Consider the following 27,430-nt stretch of genomic DNA (forward strand, 5'->3'; position numbering starts at 1 on the left):
CGAACGTTTGACTTACGCTATACGCATTCGTTTTGGAATATCGTTTCTACGTCTTCCGTTAACTATACGTGGTTAACATTATGAAGACAAGTAATAACATTTGTGAAATACAACTTTGTTTGGGGAAAACATAATGATGTTCGAAGTCGCCAGTTTTTCCACGGCAAACGACTTTCAACAACTTATTATATGCACAATTGTTGCAACTGATTGCCGGGAATTTTATATATATTTTTTTCTCGACAACGGTTGAGAAGTGCATCTCCCTGCTTTGTCACATTACACCTCTGGCCATGAGCTTTTATTATGTGCAGTATGAATTGAATCTGAATTTCACAATTGGCGGCCTCCCCTTGTATGTACTATGACCAGCAAGTCCAAGTATCTGCAGCCAGATATCAGTTCTTTCGCTTGCAGAAAAAGCCGGGACAGACGTACCATCAGTGGTACACAGAATTAATGGGCATATATATATATATATATATATATATATATATATATATATATATATATATATATATATATATATAAAAACAAAGATGATGTGACTTACCAAATGAAAGTGCTGGCAGGTCAACAGACACACAAACAAACACAAACATACACACAAAATTCAAGCTTTCGCAACAAACTGTTGCCTCATCAGGAAAGAGGGAAGGAGAGGGAAAGACGAAAGGATGTGGGTTTTAAGGGAGAGGGTAAGGAGTCATTCCAATCCCGGGAGCGGAAAGACTTACCTTAGGGGGAAAAAATGACGGGTATACACTCGCGCGCACACACACACACACACACACACACACACACACACACACACACACACATATCCATCCACACATATACAGACACAAGCAGATATATATATATGTGTGTGTGTGTGTGTGTGTGTGTGTGTGTGTGTGTGTGTGTGTGTGTGTGTGTGCACGCATATATATACACACATTTGAATTACAAAAAACAAATACTAAAAATTAAAAAATAAAAAAAAAAGGTTGCATGGCGCGAGATTCGATCCGGCGACCTTTGGATTACGATCCCGAGCGCTTACCGCTGCGCCACGACACTGTAGAAAAGTATTAATCGTAGAGAGTATTTCACAGCAACGGTTTATTTTAACTGTCGATTTTCTCGACAACGGTTGAGAAGTGCATCTCCCTGCTTTGTCACATTACACCTCTGGCCATGACCTTTTATTATGTGCAGTATGAATTGAATCTGAATTTCACAATTGGCGGCCTCCCCTTGTATGTACTATGACCAGCAAGTCCAAGTATCTGCAGCCAGATATCAGTTCTTTCACTTGCAGAAAAAGCCGGGACAGACGTACCATCAGTGGTACACAGAATTAATGGGCATAACTAGGAAGTGTAAATTAAAGTGTAGTTGTGGCAGCTTTTACAGTGATTTAATGATTAGGGATGCAATACCATTCAATGTCCCAGATACTAGAAATTGGGAATAGATCCTAAAGTAATCTGATCCATCACTTCCTGAAGTACTGCAAATCATAGAGCAATATGATTTGGGTGTCACAGCAGCCAATAAGTTTGAGCAGGCCCCTATTTGTTAGATCGAGTTGCCCCTTGCTTGCAACTGCCCCAAGCAGCCACAACAATGAGTGCATAAACAGCCACATGGACAGCCACGTAGACAGGGAAACAGACCTGTGAATTTAGTGAAGTCTTGCCCTATATATTTTGCTTGCCATAAAAGAATTGCCCATCACATAATGCAACATGTTACATGGGTGGAAAAAGGCCACATTCAAGCAGTTTGTTTGCAATGGCACAAAAAACGCCAATTTTGCCGACTCTCAGAAGAAAACAGGCTCATGCAAATGCAGTGAACACTGTTTTCCAAACCTAGAACAGGTCCTGACAAAAGTAAGAGTAACGTTGTGCCTCATTCTCACTTTAGTGCTATGCAACTACATTCTAACAAACTATTTGTCGCATTACGAGTTGGTGGCCATCGTGTGAACTTTCAGTTAGACACAGGTGCCTCAGTAACTTTGCTTAATCATGTTACATACGAACAGTTAGGCTCACCACACCTTTCTAAATCTAGCAAGCAACTCACTACTAACAACGGACATAAAATTCCAGTGCTTGGACAGTGTAGTTTGCATGCCACTTAAATGGCTCTGAGCACTATGGGACTCAACTTCTCAGGTCATTAGTCCCCTAGAACTTAGAACTAGTTAAACCTAACTAACCTAAGGACATCACAAACATCCATGCCCGAGGCAGGATTCGAACCTGTGACCGTAGCGGTCTCACGGTTCCAGACTGCAGCGCTTAGAACCGCACGGCCACTTCGGCCGGCGCATGCCACTTACAAATCTCACACCAGGACAGTGAATTTTACTGTGTTCAAATCAAGAGACAGGGACAACATTTTCAGTTTAGATGCCTTTGATTTGTCTGGAATTACCATCTGCGAGACCTACTTTCCATATCTACATTTGCACTGAAATACAGTGTCGCCAGCATGCTTAAAGAATTTCCTGAACTATTTCCAGAAGGAATGGGAAAAGTAAATAACTTTGAAGCGCATGTTATATTGAAAGACAATGCACAGCCTAAGTTTTTCTGGGCCCACCCCATTCCAGTTGCTTTAAGAGACAAAACAGCCAGTGAATTGAAAGAGTTGCAAGATAATGGTGTAATTGCTCCCATTCAAGCTGAACTACAGTCATGTGATAAACAGTCAGGGTGTACACCCCCTCCAATCTCATTTTCTTTCAATCTGTGACCTGCCTGTTCCTCGCAATGTGTCTGAACTGCAGTCAGAACTAGGCAAGATGACATACGACATACAGTTCACACCGAATGCTGCTCAGATCATGGCTCCATTTAATCATCTGCATCACGAAAATGTACATTTTGTGTAGACTGTCAAGATGCATTTCAGAAGCTCAAAAATGCTTTACTTAGTGACAGGTGTTTAATGCATTTTGACCCTACCAAGCCAGTAGTTTCACAAGTCGATGCTTCTTCCTATGGAATTGGCACTGTGCTTTCGGAAAGAGTTGGTGCACAAGACAGACCCAGCGCTTTTGTCTCAAAGTTGCTCCCTCGAACTCAGTGCAGTTATTCTCAAATAGGAAAAGAGTCTGTCTCTATTGTGTATGGTGTTACAAAATTCCATCACTACTTGTATGTTCACAAGTTCTATTTAGTGACAGATCACAAGCCTTCGCAGTCCTTGTTTCATCCATCAAAGCTGGTTCGTACATGGACTGCTCAAAAATTGCAATATTGGGCTTTGTTGCTTTCGCAGTACCAGTATGAAATTGTGTACAGACCTACAGAAAAACACGGCAGTGCAGACGCCCTATTGCACCTTCTGATTGGCCCAGACCCTGAGTTTTATGCAACTGCCGCATCTTCTTGCCAAACCGATGCCCTGGACTTTGAATTGCTGGAATCTTTTCCCTTGTACAACATAAAAATAGCACAGGCCACAGAAGCAGAACCAGATCTCAATATCTTGTTGCATTACATTAGCACGTCTTGGCCTCATTCACTGAACAGTATCCAGAACTCATGTGTGTGCCAATATGTCGTTCGTCTGTTCGGTTCAACAGGGTGTGATTCTAGTTCAAAATGACAGTTGACAATCACATGGGCTTATTCCCAAAGTGTTGCAAAAGGATGTGTTGTGATTGCTCCACCGAAAACATAGGGGAATTGTTCGCACTAAACACTTAGTGCGACGGCACTGTACTTGGCAGGGCATGGATGCCCACACTGATCGGATGGCGTCACAGTGTTGCGAATGTGCGGAAATGCAATCCACTCCACCACAGACTCACACAGTTTGGTCTAAGACTCAACTGCCATGGAAATGACTGAACATAGACTTTGCAGGACCATTCTGGAACACTTGTTGGTTTGCAGTGGTAGACACTTTTAGGAAGTTTCCATTTGCGGTGCCTATGGCTTCCACCACATCACGTAGCACCATTCAAGCATTGTCCTCCATATTTTGCATATAAGGTTTGCTAGAAGGCCTTCTGTCAGACACTGAACCACAGTTCATTTCATGTGATTTTGAACAGTTTTGTGAATGAAATGGCATTCGTCATCTAATAAGTGCTCCATTTCACCCACAGTCCAACAGAGAAGCAGAACGCTTCATACGCACTTTTAAGCAACAGATGGTGAAGCTTCGAACCATCCACACGTGGGAACAGGGGCTGCAACTCTTTCTCGCCTCCTACTGCTCCTACCCACAAGACGGACCATCACTGGCACAACTTCTGTAAGGCTGCTGCCATTGGATGCTGCTACACTTGCTCCAACCAAGGCAGCATCCAGTGCTACTAGTGGTCCGCAAGTATCACTTTGCATCATGTGATCTTGTTCTTTTCAAGGTTTATGGCAACCATGGACAATGGGAAAGAGGTGTGATCTAGGAACACATAGCCTCTTCTATGTACTTGATTGCGGGTCCGGTGATTTGCAGCACCGACAACCAGAACCAAATTCACGTCATGGTCTCACAGGAACGCGAGGCCTTCGCAGCCACCCACTGGTGCCACCATAGCACCCCAGGAGGAGCGGATGGATGATGCGCCCTCCCCCTTGCCGTCCCCACTCGCCAACCCGCTGGACCTGGACCCACCATCGCCATCACTGCCATCGCCCCATGAAGCACCCTCAGGCCTCGATGTGTGGCCTGGCAGCAGTTTTCTGGAGATTGTTCCTGTTGTCTCGCGAGCCAGATGGCAGGGCATGGTTGTGAGTATGCTGTCCTTCACAGCTGTGGCTCCCAGCTTATCTATCTACATCTACATCTACAGCTCATCTATCTACATCTACATCTACATGATTACTATTCACAGTTAAGTGCCTGGCAGAGGGTTCTATGAACCACACTCAAGCTGTGTCTACTGTTCCACTCTCGAACCTCGCGCAGGAAAAACGAGCACTTAACTTCATTAATTAAAACTTCCGGGCTGAATTGCCATGGTCCATATATAAAATTGCTTCTCCTTCCTGACGTTTTGTTGCCTGCTGCGGGCAACATCTTCTGAGGTGAGTCAGCAACTGGCTGCTAGGTGCTGGAGGTCCCACTTATATAGAGTGCTTAGATGGTGCCACCACTCATCATGTGCTTCCGACTTTAAAACTATTTCTGGCTAGTGCCATCTCTCTCGATTACAGGTAATCAACAGTCACTTTATTGGTACAGAGTCGACCGCCATATCTTGTCTAGTTTTAATCCTCCTCCTTTTTTATTAAAATTATTTTCTTGCTTGTAGATCTCTATAGCTTCTCTATACATGCGGGTATAATAATGTGAGGTCCTAGCTATCATGTTTGTCTCACTAAATTTTATTTCGTGATCACCGTCTTTGAAAACATGTTCTGCTACAGCTGATTTGTCAATTTGTCCCAATCTACAGTTCCTTTTGTGTTCCGTTAGGCGGGTAGTAACACTCCTTTTAGTTGTTCCAATATAAACCATGCCACAGCTACATGGAATTTTATACACATCTGGGGCAGCTAAGGGGTGTTGTGCATCTTTCACCAATCATAAACTTTCACTAATTTTCTTGGTAGGTCGAAAGATTGTCTCTACTTGAAACTTGGCCGAATCTTTCCCAATACGGTCCGTGATGTTATGAATAAATGGAAGAAAAACTTTTCCAGCCGAAGGTGGTTGTTGTTGTTGTGTATTTTTGGACACTTTTCTTCTAGGGTGGAGTGCTCGATCTATTTTGTTGTCAGTGTACCCATTTCTCTTGAAAGCCGTTCGCAAATGGCTTAATTCATCTTGCAAATAAACTGGATCACAGATGTTATTAGCCCTGTCCACTAAAGTTTTTATGACTCCTCTCTTCTGCCTAGGATGATGATTCGAATCCTTATGTAGGTAACAATCGGGGTGTGTGTGTGTGTGTGTGTGTGTGTGTGTGTGTGTGTGTGTGTGTGTGTGTGTGTGTGTGTTTCCTATATACCTTAAGTCCCATCTGCCCGTTTAATAACCAATACATCCCAAAAATTTTGTTGTCCATTACTCTCTTTCTCCGTGGTGAATTGTATCTTTGGATTGAAACTGTGCACCAAAAAATCACTCTGCTCCTCTTCAGCATGACTCCATATCACAAAGGTGTCATCCACGTATTAATACCATTTAAAAGGGCTTTTTTTGGCCGACTGCAGCACTTGTTGTTCGAAAAATTCCATAAATAGATCAGCAATAGCAGGGCTCAGAGGGCTACCCATGGCCACCCCATCAATTTGTTCATAAAACTCGTTGTTATATTGAAAATAAGTTGAGGATAGACAATGTCGACACAAAGCTATTATATCAGTAGGAAACACATCAGCTATGTACGAAAGAGCTTTGTCAACAGGGTCCATGGTGAACAGGAATACTACATCGAAACTGACAAGGATGTCACTTGGACTAACTGTGATCTCCCTCAGTTTTTCGATAAAATGCATGGAATTTTTAATACGAGTGTCAGTTTTACCTATATATGGTTGCAACAAAGAAGCAAGATATCTAGCCAGCTCCTGAGTAGGAGCCCCAATGGCACTTACTATCGGTCTCAATGGGACATTGGGCTTGTGTATCTTAGGTAACCCATACAGTCTAGGAGGGTAAGCTTCCGTTTTTGCAAAGGTATTTTTTATCTTCTGTAGGAATGGAAGACCTCTTGGATCCTACCACCTATAAAAAACTGAAAAAGAACCCTACAACGGAAGTGTTAAGTGCTACCCAGCGATTAATAAAAAGCTCTGACACATGTACACATTATAAATTAAAGTTCCACACCTCATTTTTCTGTTTGTACATGAAGACTAATCTCAGGAACTAGTGTAGAGGCTTCGACGTAGTTTTCACTACCAGAGAGACTGATTCACAAGGAAAGGTTTGTGTATATATAATTTATTACCAGTACCACTATGAAAGTCAAGCTGTCCAGCCATAGATATTTAGTGTTACCGACATAAAGCTGGGAACATGTCACTAGTTAAGATTAATCTATTACAAGCAATGACCTTTCACATAGAAACTAATTCTGGAACTGCTATCTAACTTTGCTCCAAATATTGTCACCCCAACAACAGGGTATACAATGAAGTTTGAGGCTACGTGTTCATATTCTGGCATAGCTGATGTACACAGCTGATAACACTGATATGTTTTGAAATTTTCTGGCAGAGTAAAACTAAGTGTCAGACTGGAACACAAACCCAGAACCTTGCCCTGTATTGTCAGCAAAAGACAAGATTCAAGGTTTGAGACCGACTATGGCAAGTTCCAAAACAAGGTGCACTCCACTACAGAATGAAAGATCCCTTCTAAGTATGTTTTACAATTTGCCTTCAGTTTTAGCTGTACCAATATGTTTCCACAATCTCTAAAGAAACAATGACTACTGCAGAACAGGTGCAAAAGAATAGGGTAATAGATAGAGAGATGTTAAATGAAACATATTTCGCTGTTAGAAGGGCAATATGTAAAGCTTTCCAGTGGCATCACAGTTAGTGCCCACACACACACACACACACACACACACACACAGGAAGATCCAGGAGTATTGCCCCAGTTTAATTATCATACAAGGACAAAGATGAGTGACAGTTAACTAACGCTCGTGGTACCGAGAAACAGCTAAAATCATTAAAACTGAAGATGGCATTAGAGAGTGACTGCATCTTTGAATTTTCTGATGAATAAGTTCCTCTTTTAACTCTAATAAGTGGAAGACCCTTTAAAGAAAATACCTCAGCCCCTAGTGTGTGCCCAGTAGCTGAAAGAATGTATACATTACACCCATCTATGAGAGTGTTGCAAAAGTTACCCACAAAACTTTACATTGATCTTTTGTAGAATGCATCTATTGTACAATCTTAGACAATATTTTGAGCTCTAATGTAATTAGATATCTCTAACAGGACGATCTCCAAACAACCAGATATTTCAAAACAATCAGTGATACAAAACTTAATTTGCACTTATTTCACCTACTACCCTGACAGTGATGGATCCTCGTAATCAGGTAGAGGCAGCATCTGAAAAACTTTTTTGACTGGATTGATGTTTCCTTGGATAGAGTGTCACTGACAAATATAGAAGTAACCAGTTGGGTGCCCTTGGGATATGTTTTGGGACTGTTACCATTTGCGCGACCCCATCCCCCTCCCCTCTCCTCTCCTACACACACATTAAAAAATACCTAGGACATATTTTATCTGCCTACAACACACTTCATTAGCCACAGATATGCTATCATTCTACTTGTATTTATGTTGCCCCTGAATTTTTCTACCAGCTACTCAGTTTTCCCTCTCAAGTAAGTAAAACATACTTCTCCTTGTCGATAAATTACAGCAAAAATAAGAATTTTTTCAACAAGTACATGTTACTTTTCAACGTAACATAATTTTATAGATAGTCTGACAAATTTTATAGTAAAAAGTGGGTACCTGTTAGCCGAGTTCATGCCATCTTTCATCATTCCGGTGAATTTCCTTTCTCCAGTCCTTGTGTAGTCCCCCTGAAATGCCAAGAATTAGCTTAATAAATAACATATGTAAGCATAGACTGCAATAGCCAAAAAGTGTGTACACAAAAAAAAAAATCAAGGATTTCAGTCTAATTTTTATTTATTTATTTATTTATTTAGAAAAAAGCTAAAGAGCAAATGGCCAAATGATTGTCAGGACACAGGAACTTACAGGACAGAAAGGTCAGAAACCACATCTGATATTTTTGATATCTCACACACACACACACACACACACACACACACACACACACACAGGTCAGAAAGGGTCAACTCGCAATTTCAATGTTTCAAGGTTAAATCCCTTGCCTGTGCTCTAGGATTGTTTTGTTAGTTATCACTTCATTTAGTTCTAGTAAAGCTTTGCAAACGTCAAAATTGCCAAGTCGCATTATGACTCCAACCCATTTAAATACGTGAAGTCCCCTTTATTGCCTTGTACGTCACAGTACAAGTCAGGAAGCAATAACACACTATTTTCTGATGGACTACATTTCACAATGCACTGTGCCATTCAAACTAACACTGAGGAAATATCTTTTTTTCCCTTCTTAGATGGGTCAGCTAAAGAGCAAGTGCCAATTACAGTTCCTTATTTTCTTTTTTTCCAGTACCCTTTCATCTGTTCACTATGTTTCTTCCTTGTGTCTCCTGACCATTCCAGACCAGCTTATTTTCACTCTTCTGTCAGCTGTTTCTTCAGTGTTTATATTCCTAAATCATTTTTAACTCCATGGATCCAATTTGTTGATGTCTTAGTCTACAACTATTTTGAAGAGCTTTTTGGTTACTCCACTATTCTGCACTTGACATAAATGTTCAAAAACCACCAGTCTTCTTTTTCTCATTACTTCCAATATGTTCCATAAACTTCATCATTCGTTTGTAATTTCCAACCTATCATATTGTTCATGACCCTAATATTTTCTTAATGGTTCATCTTTCTAGCATTTATAATTTATTTAAATTATGTGTTAAAATTGGACATTCACATACATAAAGACATTCTCACTTCACTACTGTAATGAAATGCATTTTCACTTTTAGACAACCATTTCTTTAGTTGTAAATGTCTTTAGGATTTAGAATATATATAAATTCTGATGAAACAGCTGACAGTAGAGTGAAAATAAACTGTTCTGGAGTGGTCAGAAGCCATGAAGAAAAACATAGTTAACAGCTGTAGATGCAGATGTAGTTCGGCCATGTGCCCTTCCCATTTTAAGTAGCCTTTCTTCTATAGAAGCTTTTTCTAAACAATTCTTTGTATTGTCTCCCAAGATATTCAATTTTTTTTTTTACCTTCTGTAACTGGCCGACGTCTGTTTTCAGAAATTTTGGCATCCCTTTAATGTTTGATAATTTTTCTCCTGTCTACATTCTTAAGCCAGCCCTAGGGCTGGTTATTTCTTCTAAAACAATTTTTATTATAGCAGAAGTTACATTTTCAGAAAGTATAGTAGAGTCATCTGCACAAGTGAGATAGTTTATTCAAATATTTTGCTTCCTCTTCCCAATCTTCTTAGTGAAATACTATATTCATTCAGTTTTGCATTTAAAATTCTCACTTTTTTCTTTTTTGAAGAACAAGATTAAAAAGAATTGGAAATAGACCATCACCATGCCATACAGCTGTGTTTGTTTCAAAGGGCTGAGATATTTCTCCCAAATATTTCACTTTAGATACTGTGTAAGTGCTTCACAAAAAATTCTCCAATTTTTTTTAAGTATAGCTTCTCTGCTAATAGACAATCAACAATTTTTTTACAATATTTCTTGAATTCAGTAATATGTGGCAAGTGATTGACTTCAAATTAAATATTTGTTCAGAACACGATCAGCCCTCCATAAAACCCCTGTGCTACTCACCTAAATGACTATCCAGTGTAGTTTCTACACTGTTTAGTAGAGTCTCGGAAAATATATTTAACTGGTAGCAAAGAAATTCTGTAGCTGTTAGTGTCTTATTTGTTGAATTTCTTACATAGTGGATGTATCAAGGCTGCGTTCCGCACTCCTAAGATTTTTTTTGTTTTCAAAATTTCTTCAAAGATTAACTTTACCTCATTTCTTTATTTTTGGTAGAGACCATTTTAAAATGACTACTTTAATAAAGTCTTCTCCACTAGGACAGATTATTATTGCTGCTGCTACAAATATGAGTATTAGTGCACCCTAACAACAACGATAGTCGTAAATGATATACAATATAAATTTCTATTAAGTCACAGGTCAAGTTCTACTTCCTCCATACTCTAGTCAAAGCACTAAGCAACTGAATAAATAAATGATATAAATAAAATAGAAAGAAACATTCCACATGGGAAAAAATATATTAAAAACAAAGATTCCATGACTTACCAAACGGGAAAGCGCTGGTAGACAGGCACAATAAAAAAAACACACAAACACACACAAAAAATTTCAAGCTTTCGCAACCAATGGTTGCTTCGTCAGGAAAGAGGTAAGGAGAGGGAAAGATGAAAGGATGTGGGTTTTAAGGGAGAGGGTAAGCAGTCATTCCAATCCCGGGAGCAGAAAGACTTACCTTAGGGGGAAAAAAAGGACAGGTATGCACTTGCACACACACACATATCCATCCACACATATACAGACACAAGCGGAATGCAGCCTTGATACATCCACATAAATAAATGGCAGCATCAATTCCCATCCTCTTACTAAGCACTTCCTGAATGTGTTCCAAATGACGTTAGCAGCTTTATAAATAATAATAATAATAATAATAATAATAATAATAATAAAAATATGGCTTTTGGAACAGACAAATGTAAGAAAAATAGCACAGTCAAGGGAAAATACACTAAACAAGAAGATTACATATTGGATAACCACAGCGACTGCATAGAAGCGATGGAAAAAACAGATGCCTATAAATATCGAGGATACAGACAAAAAATAGGAATAGATAATACAAATATTAAAGAAGAACTAAAAGAAAAATATAGACAAAGACTAAATAAAATACTGAAAACAGAATTGACAGCAAGAAACAAGACAAAAGCTATAAATACTTATGCTATACCAATATTGACCTACTCATTTGGAGTAGTGAAATGAAGTAACACAGACCTAGAAGCACTCAATACACTTACATGATCACAATGCCACAAATATAGAATACATCACATACATTCAGCAACTGAAAGATTCGCATTAAGCAGAAAGGAAGGAGGAAGGGGATTTATCGACATAAAAAACCTACATTATGGACAGGTAGACAATTTAAAAAAATTCTTTCTAGAACGAGCAGAAACTAGCAAAATACACAAAGCAATCACTCATATAAATACATCAGCTACACCGCTGCAATTTCATAACCACTTCTACAACCCTTTAGATCACACAACATCAACAGATACGAAGAAAGTAAATTGGAAAAAGAAAACACTACATGGCAAGCACCCGTATCATCTAACACAGCCACACATCGATCAAGACGCATCCAACACATGGCTAAGAAAAGGCAATATATACAGTGAGACGGAAGGATTCATGATTGCAATACAGGATCAAACAATAAACACCAGATATTACAGCAAGCATATTATTAAAGATCCCAATACCACAACAGATAAATGCAGACTTTGCAAACAACAAATAGAAACAGTAGATCACATCACAAGCGGATGTACAATACTAGCAAATACAGAATACCCCAGAAGACATGACAATGTAGCAAAAATAATACATCAACAGCTTGCTTTACAACATAAACTTATAAAACAACACATTCCCACATACAAGTATGCACCACAAAATGTACTGGAGAACGATGAATACAAATTATACTGGAACAGAACCATTATAACAGATAAAACACCACCACATAGCAAACCTGACATCATACTCACCAATAAAAAGAAGAAATTAACACAACTAATCAAAATATCCATACCCAATACAACAAATATACAAAAGAAAACAGGAGAAAAAATTGAAAAATACATCCAACTGGCTGAGGAAGTCAAGGACATGTGGCATCAGGATAAAGTTGACATTATACCAATTATACTATCAACTACAGGAGTCATACCACACAATATCCACCAGTACATGAATGCAATACAGCTACATCCAAACTTATATATACAACTACAGAAATCCGTAATTATTGATACATGTTCAATTACCCGAAAGTTCCTAAATGCAATATAACATATACCGTACAGTTAAAAGGAAGTCGCACTTGATCAAGGTCCGCGTCACTTTCCATTTTTGACCAGACATAATGTCTGAGAAAAGAAAGAAATAATAATAATAATGATAATAAATACATAAATAAATAAATAAAGAATAAAAACAAAGATGAGGTGACTTACCGAACAAAAGCGCTGGCAGGTCGATAGACACACAAACAAACACAAACATACACACAAAATTCAAGCTTTCGCAACAAACTGTTGCCTCATCAGGAAAGAGGGAAGGAGAGGGGAAGACGAAAGGAAGTGGGTTTTAAAGGAGAGGGTAAGGAGTCATTCCAATCCCGGGAGCGGAAAGACTTACCTTAGGGGGAAGAAAGGACAGGTATACACTCGCACACACGCACATATCCATCCACACATACAGACACAAGCAGACATATTTCAATATGTCTGCTTGTGTCTGTATGTGTGGATGGATATGTGCGTGTGTGCGAGTGTATACCTGTCCTTTCTTCCCCCTAAGGTAAGTCTTTCCGCTCCCGGGATTGGAATGACTCCTTACCCTCTCCTTTAAAACCCACTTCCTTTCGTCTTCCCCTCTCCTTCCCTCTTTCCTGATGAGGCAACAGTTTGTTGGGAAAGCTTGAATTTTGTGTGTATGTTTGTGTTTGTTTGTGTGTCTATCGACCTGCCAGCGCTTTTGTTCGGTAAGTCACCTCATCTTTGTTTTTATATATAATTTTTCCCACGTGGAATGTTTCCTTCCATTATATAAATAAAGAATAAGAAAGAGAGTGCTCCTTTTCCCATGAGGTATAAGGATGCTTAATGTGGGCAAACTGGTATGACATAAAATAAAAATTTATAATCCATTATAAAATGTGGTGCTACATTCAGCAACTGAAAGATTTGCATTAAGCAGAAAGGAAGGAGGAAGGGGATTTATCGACATAAAAAACCTACATTATGGACAGGTAGACAATTTAAGAAAATTCTTTCTAGAACGAGCAGAAACTAGCAAAATACACAAAGCAATCACTCATATAAATGCTGAAGATTAGATGGGTAGATCACATAACTAATGAGGAGGTATTGAATAGAATAGGGGAGAAGAGGAGTTTGTGGCACAACTTGACAAGAAGAAGGGATCGATTGGTAGGACATGTTCTGAGGCATCAAGGGATCACCGATTTAGCATTGGAGAGCATCGTGGAGGGTAAAAATCGTAGAGCGAGACCAAGAGATGAATACACTAAGCAGATTCAGAAGGATGCAGGTTGCAGTAAGTACTGGGAGATGAAGAAGCTTGCACAGGATAGGGTAGCATGGAGAGCTGCATCAAACCAGTCTCAGGACTGAAGACCACAACAACAACAACAACAACAACAACAACAACCCATTATAAAGACAGATAAAGCTGAAGTAGTTGCATGTGAGTCAACGTTATCACTAATCTCACAGCACTGTTGACTGGGATGAAAAGCTCTGAAATGGGGTTGACTCATCTTCTAGAGACTAAACTTGACTAGTGCTAATTCTAAAGACTGAAATAAGACTGAGATCCACATGACAATATAACGGGTGTTTCATGAAGATATGCAAATATTTTAATATATTATTCTCCAAGTAAAACTAAAGAAAAAAAGTTCATATAAAAATAGGTCCGCAAATGTTTAGTTGCAGAGTTACGGCTAATAAAAGATTTTGCCTAAAATTTAGCAACGTTGCTAATATGAAGCAATCGCAAAACTCAATGAGGTTAAAGTAAAGCACGATTTCCATTTATTTTGTTGTTATTGGTCTGGTGAATCTAATAAAACATGTCCCAGACATATATCTGCAGTAGTTTTACAGGACTCCGGAGAAGCAAAGATTATTACACACATAAATTTGTTTACTCTCCATTAGAAATGTAGAAAGGTTTATGTCATTGTTGGCAACCATTAGTGAGCTGTTTCAGTCATTTCCTTTCATTTTTCCAAAATTAAATTCTCTACAACTTCTGCTGAAAACTTTGTACAATTGTCTGGAATTTGAAAAGCAATTTGGGCCAAGAAGTTATTAACATAAAAATTTTATGAAATTATGTCTTTGCTTCTCTGGATGTTCTGGAAAACTACTGCAGATATATCTCTGGGACATGTTTTATTAGATTCACCAGACCAATAACAACAAAATAAATGGAAATCGTGCTTTACTTTAACCTCATATAATTTTGCAATGGCTTCGTATTAGCAAAGTTGCTAAATTTCAGGCAAAATCTTTCATTAGCCGTAATTCCATAACTGAACATTTGTGGACCTATGTTTATATGAACTTTTTTCTTTAGTTTTACTTGCAGAATAACATATTAAAATATTTGCATTTCTTTGTGAATCACTCTGTGCACAGTGTTCACTACTGCAGGATATTACTGTTTGTAACAAACCATTTGTGCTTCTCTTCAATGTTCAAAATCAGTTCCTATATCAAAAGTCAATATTTCAAAAGTCTACCGAATGGGGAAGACATTGCTGCTCCAATTGTGGCTGATGAATAACAGCTGAAATTCATTGTAGTGCTTGAAAATTGTTGCAATAATATATATATGCTGCAAAATAAAAATGCTATAAATGCGAAAATCACGCAAGTGGTATGTAATCCTCCCTGTATTATAGTAGTGCCTTCTAGATACATCATCAGAAAGCCATATTTTTGTTCATTCTCTAGTTTCCGTTACTAGCAGTGAGTGAAATGACTATCTGCTGCACTGTAATTTGCCATTTATATGCGTAAAAGACCACAGATGAAAACTGAGTTAAAACATGCGAGGTACATGGACAGAACAAGAACTACTTTTCAGCATGTATTATGACTATTATGACCTATTACACCTCAACAATTATAATAATTTGTTCATTAATTCAATCAATTACACCTTCTACTACCACCACCACCACCACCACCACCACCACCACCCCCACCACCCCCACCACTTCATTTTCTTCTTCTTCTTCTTCTTTCACTTCTCTTTCATTATTGTTGTGATATGATGATTACATCATCTGTGAAAGTCTTTTCCCTCATTCGTTTGTTTGTTTTGATTTCTCACCAAGTAATTCCCAACAATTATATTTCCATTTCTCATTGAACAGCCTCAGTTGTAGAATGAATTGCACCAAACACTTTTTGCACTGCATAGCCAAAAGTCAAAACCAGTAATATAGTATGACAGAAAGCTTCGAACTCCAGACACATCAGAAATTTGGTTTCGAGAATACAATTTCTTTTAACAAAAGCACAATGAACTGATTTGCTCTTTTGTTTATATCTTTTCATCACCATCCTGTTCTTGATATCATCTAACCTAAATACAAAATCTCAACTGAATCTATAGCTTCATTTCTTATTTATCTGATTATTTTTTACATTATGTTGATGAGACTGAGCTGTTTGTATTGACTTTTGCTGATGGCTTTGTTTTCGAGATATGTAATGTGAGCACACTAGACATATATGTTTGTTCTGTGTACAACAGTTTCCTGTGACATCGCAAAAATATGTCTCAGGTTTTCTTTTGTCATCTTGGTTACTGTGTCACTTTTGCTCCTTATAAAATACACAATTTGTTTTTAACTCTGATTTATTTGTCTCTGTGATTTTTAGCAACACATCAGGTTATGGGCCTATGTTACGCCAATCCAATCAAACTGGAGACAACTCAATTGTTAAAGCAGAAGGCAATGGATCCATTAAGGTATTATTGTTAGTTGAGGGAAATTAGATATTGACCACACCACTCTGCAAAAGAAATCTACAGCAACGGTACATCAATTGACTACTTCAGAAGTTCAATATGGATGATTCAAAACCAAACTCCATTCCTTTTGATGCTGGAATCATGCTGCATAGTGGACAATCTCCTGCAAACCAAATGAGGTAAAGGAAAAGGATTGCAAGCCCTATCAACAGGCAGTCAGCAGCATAACATCTGCAGTAACTGTCTCGCGGCCAGACATGTTCACTGTGAGCATTGCGAATAGGTTTCTACATAATCCATGTCTAGGTCATTGGCAAACTGTTAAAAGGATTATGAAGTATCTGCAGGGGACCAAGGATCTGGCCATAATGTACAAAGTCAACTCTAATAGACTGATAGTCTATTCTCATGGTGATTATGCTGATGAGTGTGACACTTCTTGGTCAATAAAAAGGCTACATGAGCTTCTTAGCACATGGGCCTGTGACATGGTGCTCACATTAGCAGATATGTTTAACAAGGTCAACAACAAAGGTTCAAAACATAGCACCAAAGATGCTACTGAAGTTGTTTCGTTGCGTGGCTTTCTCAGTGAATTTGGTTTTCAGTTAGAAAAACAAATCGCACACTATGTCGACAATCAAAGTGCTATTTGCTTGATTAAAAACACAGATCACAAATGTGCCAAACACATAGACATTAAATACTATTATTTACATAAACATGTTGAAAACAATGAGATTGAAGTTTTTTATGTTCTGATAAACAGTTGGTAGATTTATTTATAAAACCTTTAACTAGGGTCCAATTCATACAGAACAGAAAATCTCTGTCAATGATCTAAAAAACAAGCTCAATAAAACAAGAGTGGGTGTTTCGATAATAATGAGCTTCTTGTATTGAATGTTGCTGATGGCTTTGTTTTCTAGATTCGTAATCTGAGCAAACCAGATATTTGTTTGTCCTGGGCACGACCATTTTCTGTGATGTTATAAAAATATATTTTTGGTTTCCTTTTGTCGTTATGGCTATGGTGTCACTTTTGCTTCCAATTAAACAATAAGCATTTTGTTATTTAACTCCCGATTCATTTCTCTGTGATTTTCAGCAAAACATTACATTGTTATGACCAACAGAGGAGAGTGAATGAATTTATTTTGCTGATGAGTTTGCATTTTTCTCCACCACAACCACCACCACCACCACCACCACCACCACCTTGTAGAAGTTTCTCTTCCATTATTCTGTTTTGATTCTATAGGTACAAGTTCTCAGTTTACCTGGAAACTGATAATTTTTTAAAAGTGTTCTATCCTGCACCTTATGTCTGATGCCAGTTTCCTGAAGATCTTTTTCAGTTTCAAGCTTTCACTGTGTAAATTACTCATTAATTACGTCTTGTAACTGATTTGCAGTCTTATTTTCAAACTTGTTCTACTAAATTCTTACATGTGTTTGTTTATTTGCACTGAAAGCATTAACTGCTCTCCCTGGAGCAGTGGTCAGCAAACTCATTTATCCGCAAAGCAACGTATCAAGAGTATAACAACCACTATATCCTTTGCGAGCCACATTTTTTAAACTATATAGGTACTGTAAAGAATATTATTTTTTTTCCTCTCGTTTTTTTCTTTATAATAATTTTGTACCATAGATAAAATCGGCATACAAACAAATTAAGGAGAGATAAGCTCTTCAACTGATTAATCTTCACCTGTTTGTCTCTATAAGTGGTAGCGGGCAGTGTATGATGAATTCCACCGAGTTAACATTGTTAAAAAGAATGAGTATTTCAACCGTACACTAAAGAAGTGTTATAGAAAGTCACTAGAAAAGCAAAGTTTATTCATACATTCATATTCTGTTCATCATTTTGCCTATGTAGAGAATCCTGCATCAAGAGGATTGACATAAACAAGAAGAATTTGCGTGAGCAGAGGAGGGGCGATCCAGAACCAGTATTGTCATACCAATCTCTATGCGCAATAGCAGTAACAGGAAAAGGATGTACATAAATTTATAAATGTTAATCTAATAATGTATTGAATATTGAAGGTCTGTTGATATTAATGCCAGCTAAAGTTCACTCAGCATACGAGTACTTCCCAATTTCTTTAAAATTCCTTTTTTAATTATTTAAGCAACAATTTCAATCAGTTTCCATTATATATTATATTTTATACATGGCCTCCTATTCTCTCTTGCCACTAATCAGTAGGTACACTCTTACTAACTTAGAGCACTCCTAAGCTTGCCTTTGCTAATAACCTCCTAAATCTGACTGAGGTATGTTCACCTAAGCCAATTCTCTCAACTTCCCCATCCACATTTGCCTTAGATATTTGTTTCATCTATCGCACTTCATTCATCCTGTCCATGTGTCCAAACCACCTCAAAACACCACGGTTGAAAATGATTCTTCACAAACACATTGTAACTGAATAAGGAAAGAACAGTAAATGCATTTTTTAAACTATGATAATGAGCCAGGAATACTATCCTACGTGCCACAAATCAATCTATCTCCCTTCTCCAGGCCTTTCAAAGGTCACTTGTGCTGTGAACTAAGTTAACATTTGGTTGTCTCCAATAATTTTATATCAACACAACAATGTTCAAATTTTGAGCTCCACAATTCTTTGTTTAAAATCAGTAAGCACACTTCAAAGCCAGTGCTTGTCAATATTAAAAACAGAAAAATTTAGTTCTGTTACAGTAGCAATTAGGTAACATCACTTTGCCGTTTCTGAATTCCTGAAACCTCTCGAAAAAAGCTTCCCTCCTATTTAAAAGTGTTGTTTTGAAAAAGAAAATTTCAGCATCAGAATTATTTTCTTGGTGATATTTCAACAGGATTGGAAAGTGAATCAAAGTTTCTCTTTAAGAATCTTGACCAAAAAAGATAATTTGTTTTTCCTTTCTCCTGTAGTTTATGGTTAAGATAAAATGCTTCAGTTTCTGTTAATAACGATATGATACATTTATAATGTTTCTTCTTGATAAATAATACACATCATTATGCAACAGAAGAACCGCACACTCAATCTCCATTTCAGTTAAAAATTCTTTGAACTGGCAATGATTAAAAGCTTTAGCTACAACAGAGACAATAATCTTAATCACTAATTCCGTAACACCACCAATTTCTCCCAGAAATGTGTGTGTACAGAATTCTTCTTAATAAATGATGCAATGGAAAATATATGTCCTGTAATCATTTTTTTTCTTTCAATATAGCACCAAACCTATTTCTTACAGCACAACAAAAAATCTGTCCCAAATTGTAAATTTTCACTTTTTTATTCATATGTTGATTAGTTTTGGGCTGGGACCCCATTTTCAAATCATCCTAGTCACATAGTCAAAAATTATATTTCAAAAATGTAAAAACCATGTCAAAATGTGCAAATGAACAGTTACAATGCATACAGATATTCTTACACTAGTCATACTTTTCAGTCCATCATGGAGCCACTGGGACTCACTTCACTTGTTTTGCTGAAACCTTTCTTGTCTGGTGTCAAGAGATGGTAAACACAAAAGGGTAGGGCTATTGATCATTAGCAGTTCAAATGTACAGCAAATGATGGTACCCCTTAGGTAAATGGCAACAAGGCACAAGAAAAGACACCAGGTGCACTCAGTGTGTGCCTGGAGGCCTCATTCAACTCATTCAACATGTTGAAGAGGCTATACTAGCAGCCACTGACGGAACTGCGCACAATGAAACAAATTATGTCTATCGTCTGGTCTCTGAGTTCATACCTGGATCATTCCAGTGACTGTCGGAGCAGGTTCAGAAGACCAGTCTTGTGCATGGAGTATCAACGAAGCTCACAATTTGCTGCATTGTACCCAGAATTGATCATGGCCTCTTGGTTCTGAGTCAAGTGGAAGTAATTAACTAGAGACTTCAAAGGTTCTGTGACAAGCTAGAGTGTGAATTTCCAGACTTGTACCGTACGGTTGAGAGGCTCCACCTAAATAGGCCACGTGTGCACTACACGTAAGAGGCTGCTACTCATGTAGCAGACTGGGTGTGGGGTGCACACAAGGATTTTTTAGATTAGGCGACTCTCCATCCAATCCAGAAAACAACAGCTGCAGGACATCCAGAAATATCAGTGTAAGATCAAAATAAATGTATCCCACAGGTGACAGCATTAAAATTATAGTTTTCTGCCACTGAAGCAGTCGCAAAAAAAAGTGCCGGGGTTCAAAGTGCACCTCAAAAGCAGTGAAGCTCTCATAACACTAGGTACAGAACGCTGGCTGAAACCTAAAATTGATATCAGTGTGATTTTTGAGGAGAATTTAAGTGTATATCCAAAGGACAGGCTAATGGGAAATGAAGGTAATGTATTTGTTGCAGTAGACGAGAAATTCAAGCCCACCAAGATAGAAATTGAAGCTGCATGTGACACTGTTTGGGCAAGATTCTCAGTTTATGGGGTGGGCATAAAATGGTAAGTGGATCCTTCTATTACCCACCACACTCACTTCCTGATGTAACAGAAAACTTTCACGAAAATCTCATTTTACTTTTACATATGTTCTCCAATCATACTGTGATCATTGGCAGAGACTTAAGTTATCTAACAATCAATTGGGAAAATTACATTTTGTTAGTACAAGGCATGATAAGTCGTGAAACATTACTTACTGTCTTCTCTGAAATTTATCTAGAAAAGATAGTGGAATCCTACTCATGATGGAAATATATTTGATCTAATGGCAACAAACAGATCAAACCTCTTTGAGGCTGTTCACATCAAAACTGGTATCAGCGACCATAACACAGTTGTGGCAGCAACGATTACCAAAGTACAGAACACAACTAACCTAGATTAAAAAAATCTGTAGTGTCATATCTCAACGAGTAACCTGAAACTTTCAACACAAGGCAGGAACAGGTAGATCAACTATAGCTCAAGTTTAAAAGAATAGCAGACCACACACTGGTCAGATACAGAGTGAAAATTATTGAACTATATGAAAAAACGTAAATTAGTTACACACTATGGCATGCACACCCTTTATTCACAATGTAAACATCACTAAAGATATTCGGATTTAGGTTTAGGATGTTTGATATGCCTGCCGTCATTGGCAATGATGTGGTGCAGACGAGTAGCGAAAGTCTGCATGACCTGCTGAAGTGTCGGAACATCGATGTTGTCAATGACCCCCTGAATGGCTGTTTTCAGCTCAACAATGGTTTTGAAGTTATTGTTGTACATGTTATCTTTAATATAGCCCCACAAAAAGGACTCACATGTTCAGATAAGACGGCCAATCGAGGCCCTTGCCAGTGGCCTCTGGATACCTTAGAGCCAGAATGCGGTCCCCAAAGTGTTAACACTCTCCTGCTTTGATGTGGTTGAGCTCCATCTTGCATGAACCAATCCTTTTGAAATCATGGTCACTTTAGATAATGGGGATGAAATCATCTTCCAAAACCTTTATAGACTGTTCAGCAGTCACCGTGCCATCAAAGTATATTGCACTGATTATTCCATGACTGTACGCTGCACACGACACATTTACCCATTGATGGTTATGAGACTTCTCAATTGCAAAATACAACGCATCTATTTTGCTTACTGACAATCACATCCGAATGAAAGTGCACTTTGTCACTAAACCAAACAGTGCATGCGCTTACTATGAGGGTTATTCCAAAAGTAAGGTCCGATTGATTGCCAAATTGAAACCACAGTGAACATCAGAAATGTTTTACTTGTAACAATTAGCTACACCTTTCAGCTACTTCTCTACGTAGTCGCCGTTCTGACTTAGACTTTTGTCATAGCTTTGTACCAACTTTTCAATAGCCTCATCATAGAAGGCAGCCGCCAGTGCTTTCCGCCAATTCTCCACGCTGGCCTACACCTCGTTGTCTGTGTCAAAATGTTGTCTTCAAAGACAGCGGTTCATGTGACCAGAGATGAAACTCAGGGGGAGACAATTGCGGACTGTATTGTGGGTAATCTAACATTTCCATTTGAAAACGATGCAGGAGCATCTTCATTGCCCCTGCAGAATGCGGCTGAGAATTGTCGTGAAGACGAAACAGCACGACAGTTATGTAATGTTGGCTGCATAGCTTCAGGCGAAATTTCTCACCAGGCCCTCGTACTTGGCGGCAGACACTATTTTCTAGACATCTTTACGCACTCACTGCGAGCTCAGAAATGAGAAGAGCGACGTGATGCTAACTGGGGTTATACTAGAGACACTACCCAACACATCTGTGCAAAGCTTTATCGGATTTTCATAGTCGTTTCCATTTCGCGACCGATCGGACCTTACTTTTGGAATAACCCTCGTAATTCCCATCACGCCCCACTTTCAACCATGCAGTTTGAACTCCCTAACAGAAACCGTTCAGAAGGTATGACAATGTTATGTCACCCTATATGTAACCAATAGGACAGTACATAATGGGAGGGACCTCCCCATGGTATACAGTCACTATAAAAAAACTTCTAAAGAAAGAGAGACTACTGTATAAGTGTAAAACAAAGCATAGGACTATAGAGAGAGAGGTGCTGAATGTAACGTGTTTAGTTGTGAAGAGAGCAAGGCGTGAAGGATTGAATGACCACCGTAGCACAAATATTTTCAAATTATTTTTCACAAACCACAAAGAAATTCTGGTTATATGTAAAGGCTGTTCGCGGCAATGAAGTTAGTGTCTAGTCCATAGCAAACGAGACAGGAACTGAAATTGAGGGTAGCACAGCAAATGCAGAAATGCTTAACTCTGTTTTCGAATGATTCTTTACAAACGAAAACCCAGGAGAATTGTCCCAACTTAATTGACATACCACTGAAAAGATGAATGAACTAATTATTAGTATCAGCAGTGTCGAGAAACAGCTCAAATCATTACAACTGAACAAAGCTCCAGGGCCCGCAGGAATCCCTATCAGGTTCTATGCTGAATTTGAAGCTGAGTTAGCTCCTCTTCTAACCATAAAGTATCATAGATCCCTCAAACAAAAGAACTGTGCCCAGTAATTGGAACGAAGCACAGCCAACACCGGTCTACAAGAAGGGTATTAGAAGTGATTCACAAAATAACTGCCTGATATAATTGATAACAATTTTTTGGGGTATCTTACAACATATTCAGAGACCAAACATAATGAGATATCTTTAACAGAATGACCTTCTCTATGACAACCAGGACGGATTCCATAACATCAATCAAGTGAAACCCAACTCTCACTTTTCTCCCATGACATACTGAAAGCTTAGGATCGAGGCTGTCTGGTAGATGAAGTATTTCTTGATTTCTGAAAAACATCTGATACAGTACCATACCTACACTTATTGTCAAAAGTTCGACCATATGGGCTATCAAGTGAAATTTATGACTGGGCTGAGAACTTTGCAACATGTGTTGTCAGATAGGGAGTCATCATCAGTTGTAGAAGTACCTTTGCATATGCATCAGCGAAGTGTGTTGGGATTCTTGCTGTTCATGTTTTATATTGATGACCTTGTGGACAATATTAATAGCCACCTCAGACTTCCTGCAGATTATGCAGTTATCTGCAGAAAAGTACTGTCTGGAAGAAACTTCATAAATATTTAGTCAGATCTTGATAAGATTTCAAAGTGGTGCAAAGATTGGCAACCTGCTTTAAATGTTCAGCAGTGTTAAATTGTACATTTCACAAAATGAAAAAAATGTAGTATCCTATGACTACAGTATCAATGAATCACTGTTGGAACTGACCAACTCATGTAACTACCTGGGTCCAACACTTTGAATGAATATGAAAGGTAATGGTCACATTGGCCCAGTTGTGGGTAAAGCAGATGGCAGACTTTGATTTCTTGAAGCACACTGGGAAACTGTAATCAGTCTACAAAGATATTGCATACAAATCACCCACACAACCCATTCTAAAACACTGATCATGTGGTGAGACCCGTGCCAAATAGGACTGACAGGGGTATCGAAAAAACCAGCTTTAAACGGCGACTCTAGGAATATACTACAATCCCCCAATCATGAAGACAAGTTTAGAATAATTACAGCATCACTTCTCCCATCTCCATACATGAATGGGATGGGAATAAACTGTAATAACTGCTCCATTGGAATAAACCCCCTGCCATGCACTTCATGGTGATTTGTAAAGTATAGCTGTAGATGTAGATGTTGAAATGGAGACAATTTTATCGAGTAGAATATGATGTTTTTCAATGCACTCAATTCCAGTATTTACTATATGCCTCGGCATGTTTGACCTTTTGCAATAATCATGAAAGTTTTTCTTTAGGGCCTGTATATGGAATAAAAAGCATAAAAAGTTAAACCTTTGCTGTATCATTTATGTTGCAAGACTCATCAACTGGTATTGATACACCTGAAGTCAATTTAAGATCTTCGACTTGCTGGCTGGTTATATTTGTAGACACTTTCACTCTTCTATCTTTTACTATTTTAGCAGGCGACAGCAACTCTGACTTTTTTTTTTAGAATATCTAATCTGTTCTTAAAATTCTGAACTATTTCTTCAAATGCATTCATAAAACGACATTTTATGTATTCACTGTCTGTATACAGTTTCCTCTCTTAGCAATCTCTTGACTAACCACAAAATTTGGAGTATTAACATAGTTGAAAGATTGCTTCCAGTAATTAAATGCAGAACTTAACTTTTCTCTACTCTTTTGAAGACCCTCACCTGCTTTCTTCCTTGCAGCACCAAAATAATATTTAATACTAAATTACATGAATTTAAGTGTAAAGCATTTCTCCACATCTGATTACTTGTTATGAGCCAATGTTCCCTGACAAATATGACAAGTCAGAAGGCCATTTGAGATTTGAATAAATGTGTAAGTCTTGGTCGATTAAACTTTAAATTCATTGTTTTTATCTTTTGTTTTCCTCTGCTGCTTCTCTGTCGCCATGTCAAATCAAGCGCCTAAAAAATAATAAAATCTATTCGGGTGACCAGCTGACTGGTGGCGTTGCCTTGACGCAACATTTCAATGACCCATCATCTTAAATATTGCCTGACGATGATTGGTATGAAACTCATTAAAATAATGTGACAAGACAACACCACCAATCGGTTGATCACCAGAGAAGATTATACCATTGAAATACACAAAGCTAGCATGTAATCACATACATCTAAATCAGGGCTTAACAACTGGCCGGTTTTGAGTGCGAGTACTCGCGTCTGCTCAGGCACGTGCTCGCGAGCAGGTGCAAGGTCCTGGAGCAGGGAGAGAGGGAGGGGAAATGCGCACGCACGTTTGAATAGGGCCGCAGCGTGCCTATTGAATTCGAGCCAACTGTGTAAAGTTTAAAGTACTACGATCAGCTCTAACAGTCACTTCGCTGGTTAAGAATCATGTCAAGTTGCCGCTTTCGCAGTTCAACCCCCATTGGGAGGAATTTCATCTGTTTACAGAACAAGATGGTGTTGCAAAATGTTTAGTATGTCACAAAACACTGAATTCTTTTAGGAAATTTAATTTGCAGCGACATTATATGTCGTACCACGCGAAAGACTACGTAAGTGGAAAATGTGATGGACCAGATCATGCACAGGAAGTTATTAAACTTAAAAGGAAGCTATACGAAGATGATCTGGATGACGTAGAAAAATCTACTGAGGCAGCTCTCCGAGTGAGCTACAAAATTGCTTTGTTTTTAGCAAAATCCCTGCGCCCCTTCACTGATGGCGATTTAATAAAAGATGTTTGGTAGTTGCAGCAGAACATTTGTGTCCATCTCAAGTTGAACAGTTTCGGATTGTGCCATTATCTGACATGACCATTATGCGTCGCACACAGGACATGGCAGACGACGTCCAGAGCCAGCTTGCAAATATCTATAAAGATTTTATGGCTTATTCTCTAGCTCTGGACGAAAGTGTTGATATCACTGGAACAGCGCAGCTTTCCATATTTATTAGAGGTGTTAATAGAGATCTTCAGGTGAGGAAGGAGTTCCTCGATGTAGTAGCCATGAAGAACACTACAACCGGAGGTGATATTTTAAGTAGTGTTGAAGAAAGTGTTGAAAATATAGGATTGTCGTGGAATTCTTTAGTTTCAGTGTCTACAGATGGTGCACCAGCGATGACAGGGAAAAAATTAGGTTTCGTTGCGATGTTGAAGGAGAAAATGCAAAAACTGACCGTGCCGAATGAAACGAGGGGCGTTCACTGTGTGATCCACCAGGAAAACTTATGTGCAAAGAGTATCACTCAAAAAAATGTGATGAGTGTTGTTGTTCATACAACCAATTATGTAAGGAAACATGGGCTACATCACAGACAATTTAAAAGCTTTCTTGAGGATGTAGAAAGCCAGTATGGTAGCCTGCCTTATTACAGTGATGTCCGCTGGCTTAGTCGTGGCGAATTATTAAATCGAATTTTTGCCTATTGGATGAGATAAATATGTTCATGGAAATAAATAACATGTGTGATCCTGAATTGAAAGAGCCTTCATGGAAATGTGATCTCGCGTTCTTAGCAGATTTAACTAGCCATCTGAATGCTTTGAACATTTCACTACAAGGTAAAGATCTGCTAATTACTAATTTCATAGATCGAATACGAGCTTTTAAAATGAAATTGACACTTTGGGTGAGTCAGCTGGAAACAGGAAATCTAGCTCATTTTCCTAAATTATCATCCATGCAAGATGTTCACAAAGACTGTGAACGTTATTCACCTAGTTTAGTTGCCCTTAAGGAAGAATTTGATCAGCGCTTTCAAGATCTGACAGCACTAGACAGTGATTCTGATCTGTTGTCCTCTCTGTTCTCTCCTCCTCAGCGAATATTGAAGAGATTCGTCCTGAGCTGCAACTAGAAATTATTGACCTGCAGTGTGACAGAGAATACAGAGACAAATTTCAGAACAAGAAAAACATTTTGGAATTTTACAGACACTTCCCTCAGGATAGATTTCCTCATTTGCACAAACTGGCGGCTACAATAATATCAACGTTCAG

At 38.4% G+C, this 27,430-nt stretch overlaps 1 protein-coding gene across 1 annotated transcript in view; it reads right to left on the minus strand.

Annotated features, from left to right (window-relative positions):
• LOC126474913 (phosphatidylinositide phosphatase SAC2) overlaps positions 1 to 27,430 on the minus strand; it is a 373,240-nt gene that overhangs the window by 187,004 nt on the left and 158,806 nt on the right. The window contains exon 9 of the mRNA XM_050102409.1: positions 8,448 to 8,518. Coding sequence (XP_049958366.1) covers positions 8,448 to 8,518 — 71 coding nt within the window. The remainder of the gene's footprint in view (positions 1 to 8,447; positions 8,519 to 27,430) is intronic.

This window comes from Schistocerca serialis, chromosome 4 (genome assembly GCF_023864345.2).
Source record: "Schistocerca serialis cubense isolate TAMUIC-IGC-003099 chromosome 4, iqSchSeri2.2, whole genome shotgun sequence".
Lineage (NCBI taxonomy): Eukaryota > Metazoa > Arthropoda > Insecta > Orthoptera > Acrididae > Schistocerca > Schistocerca serialis.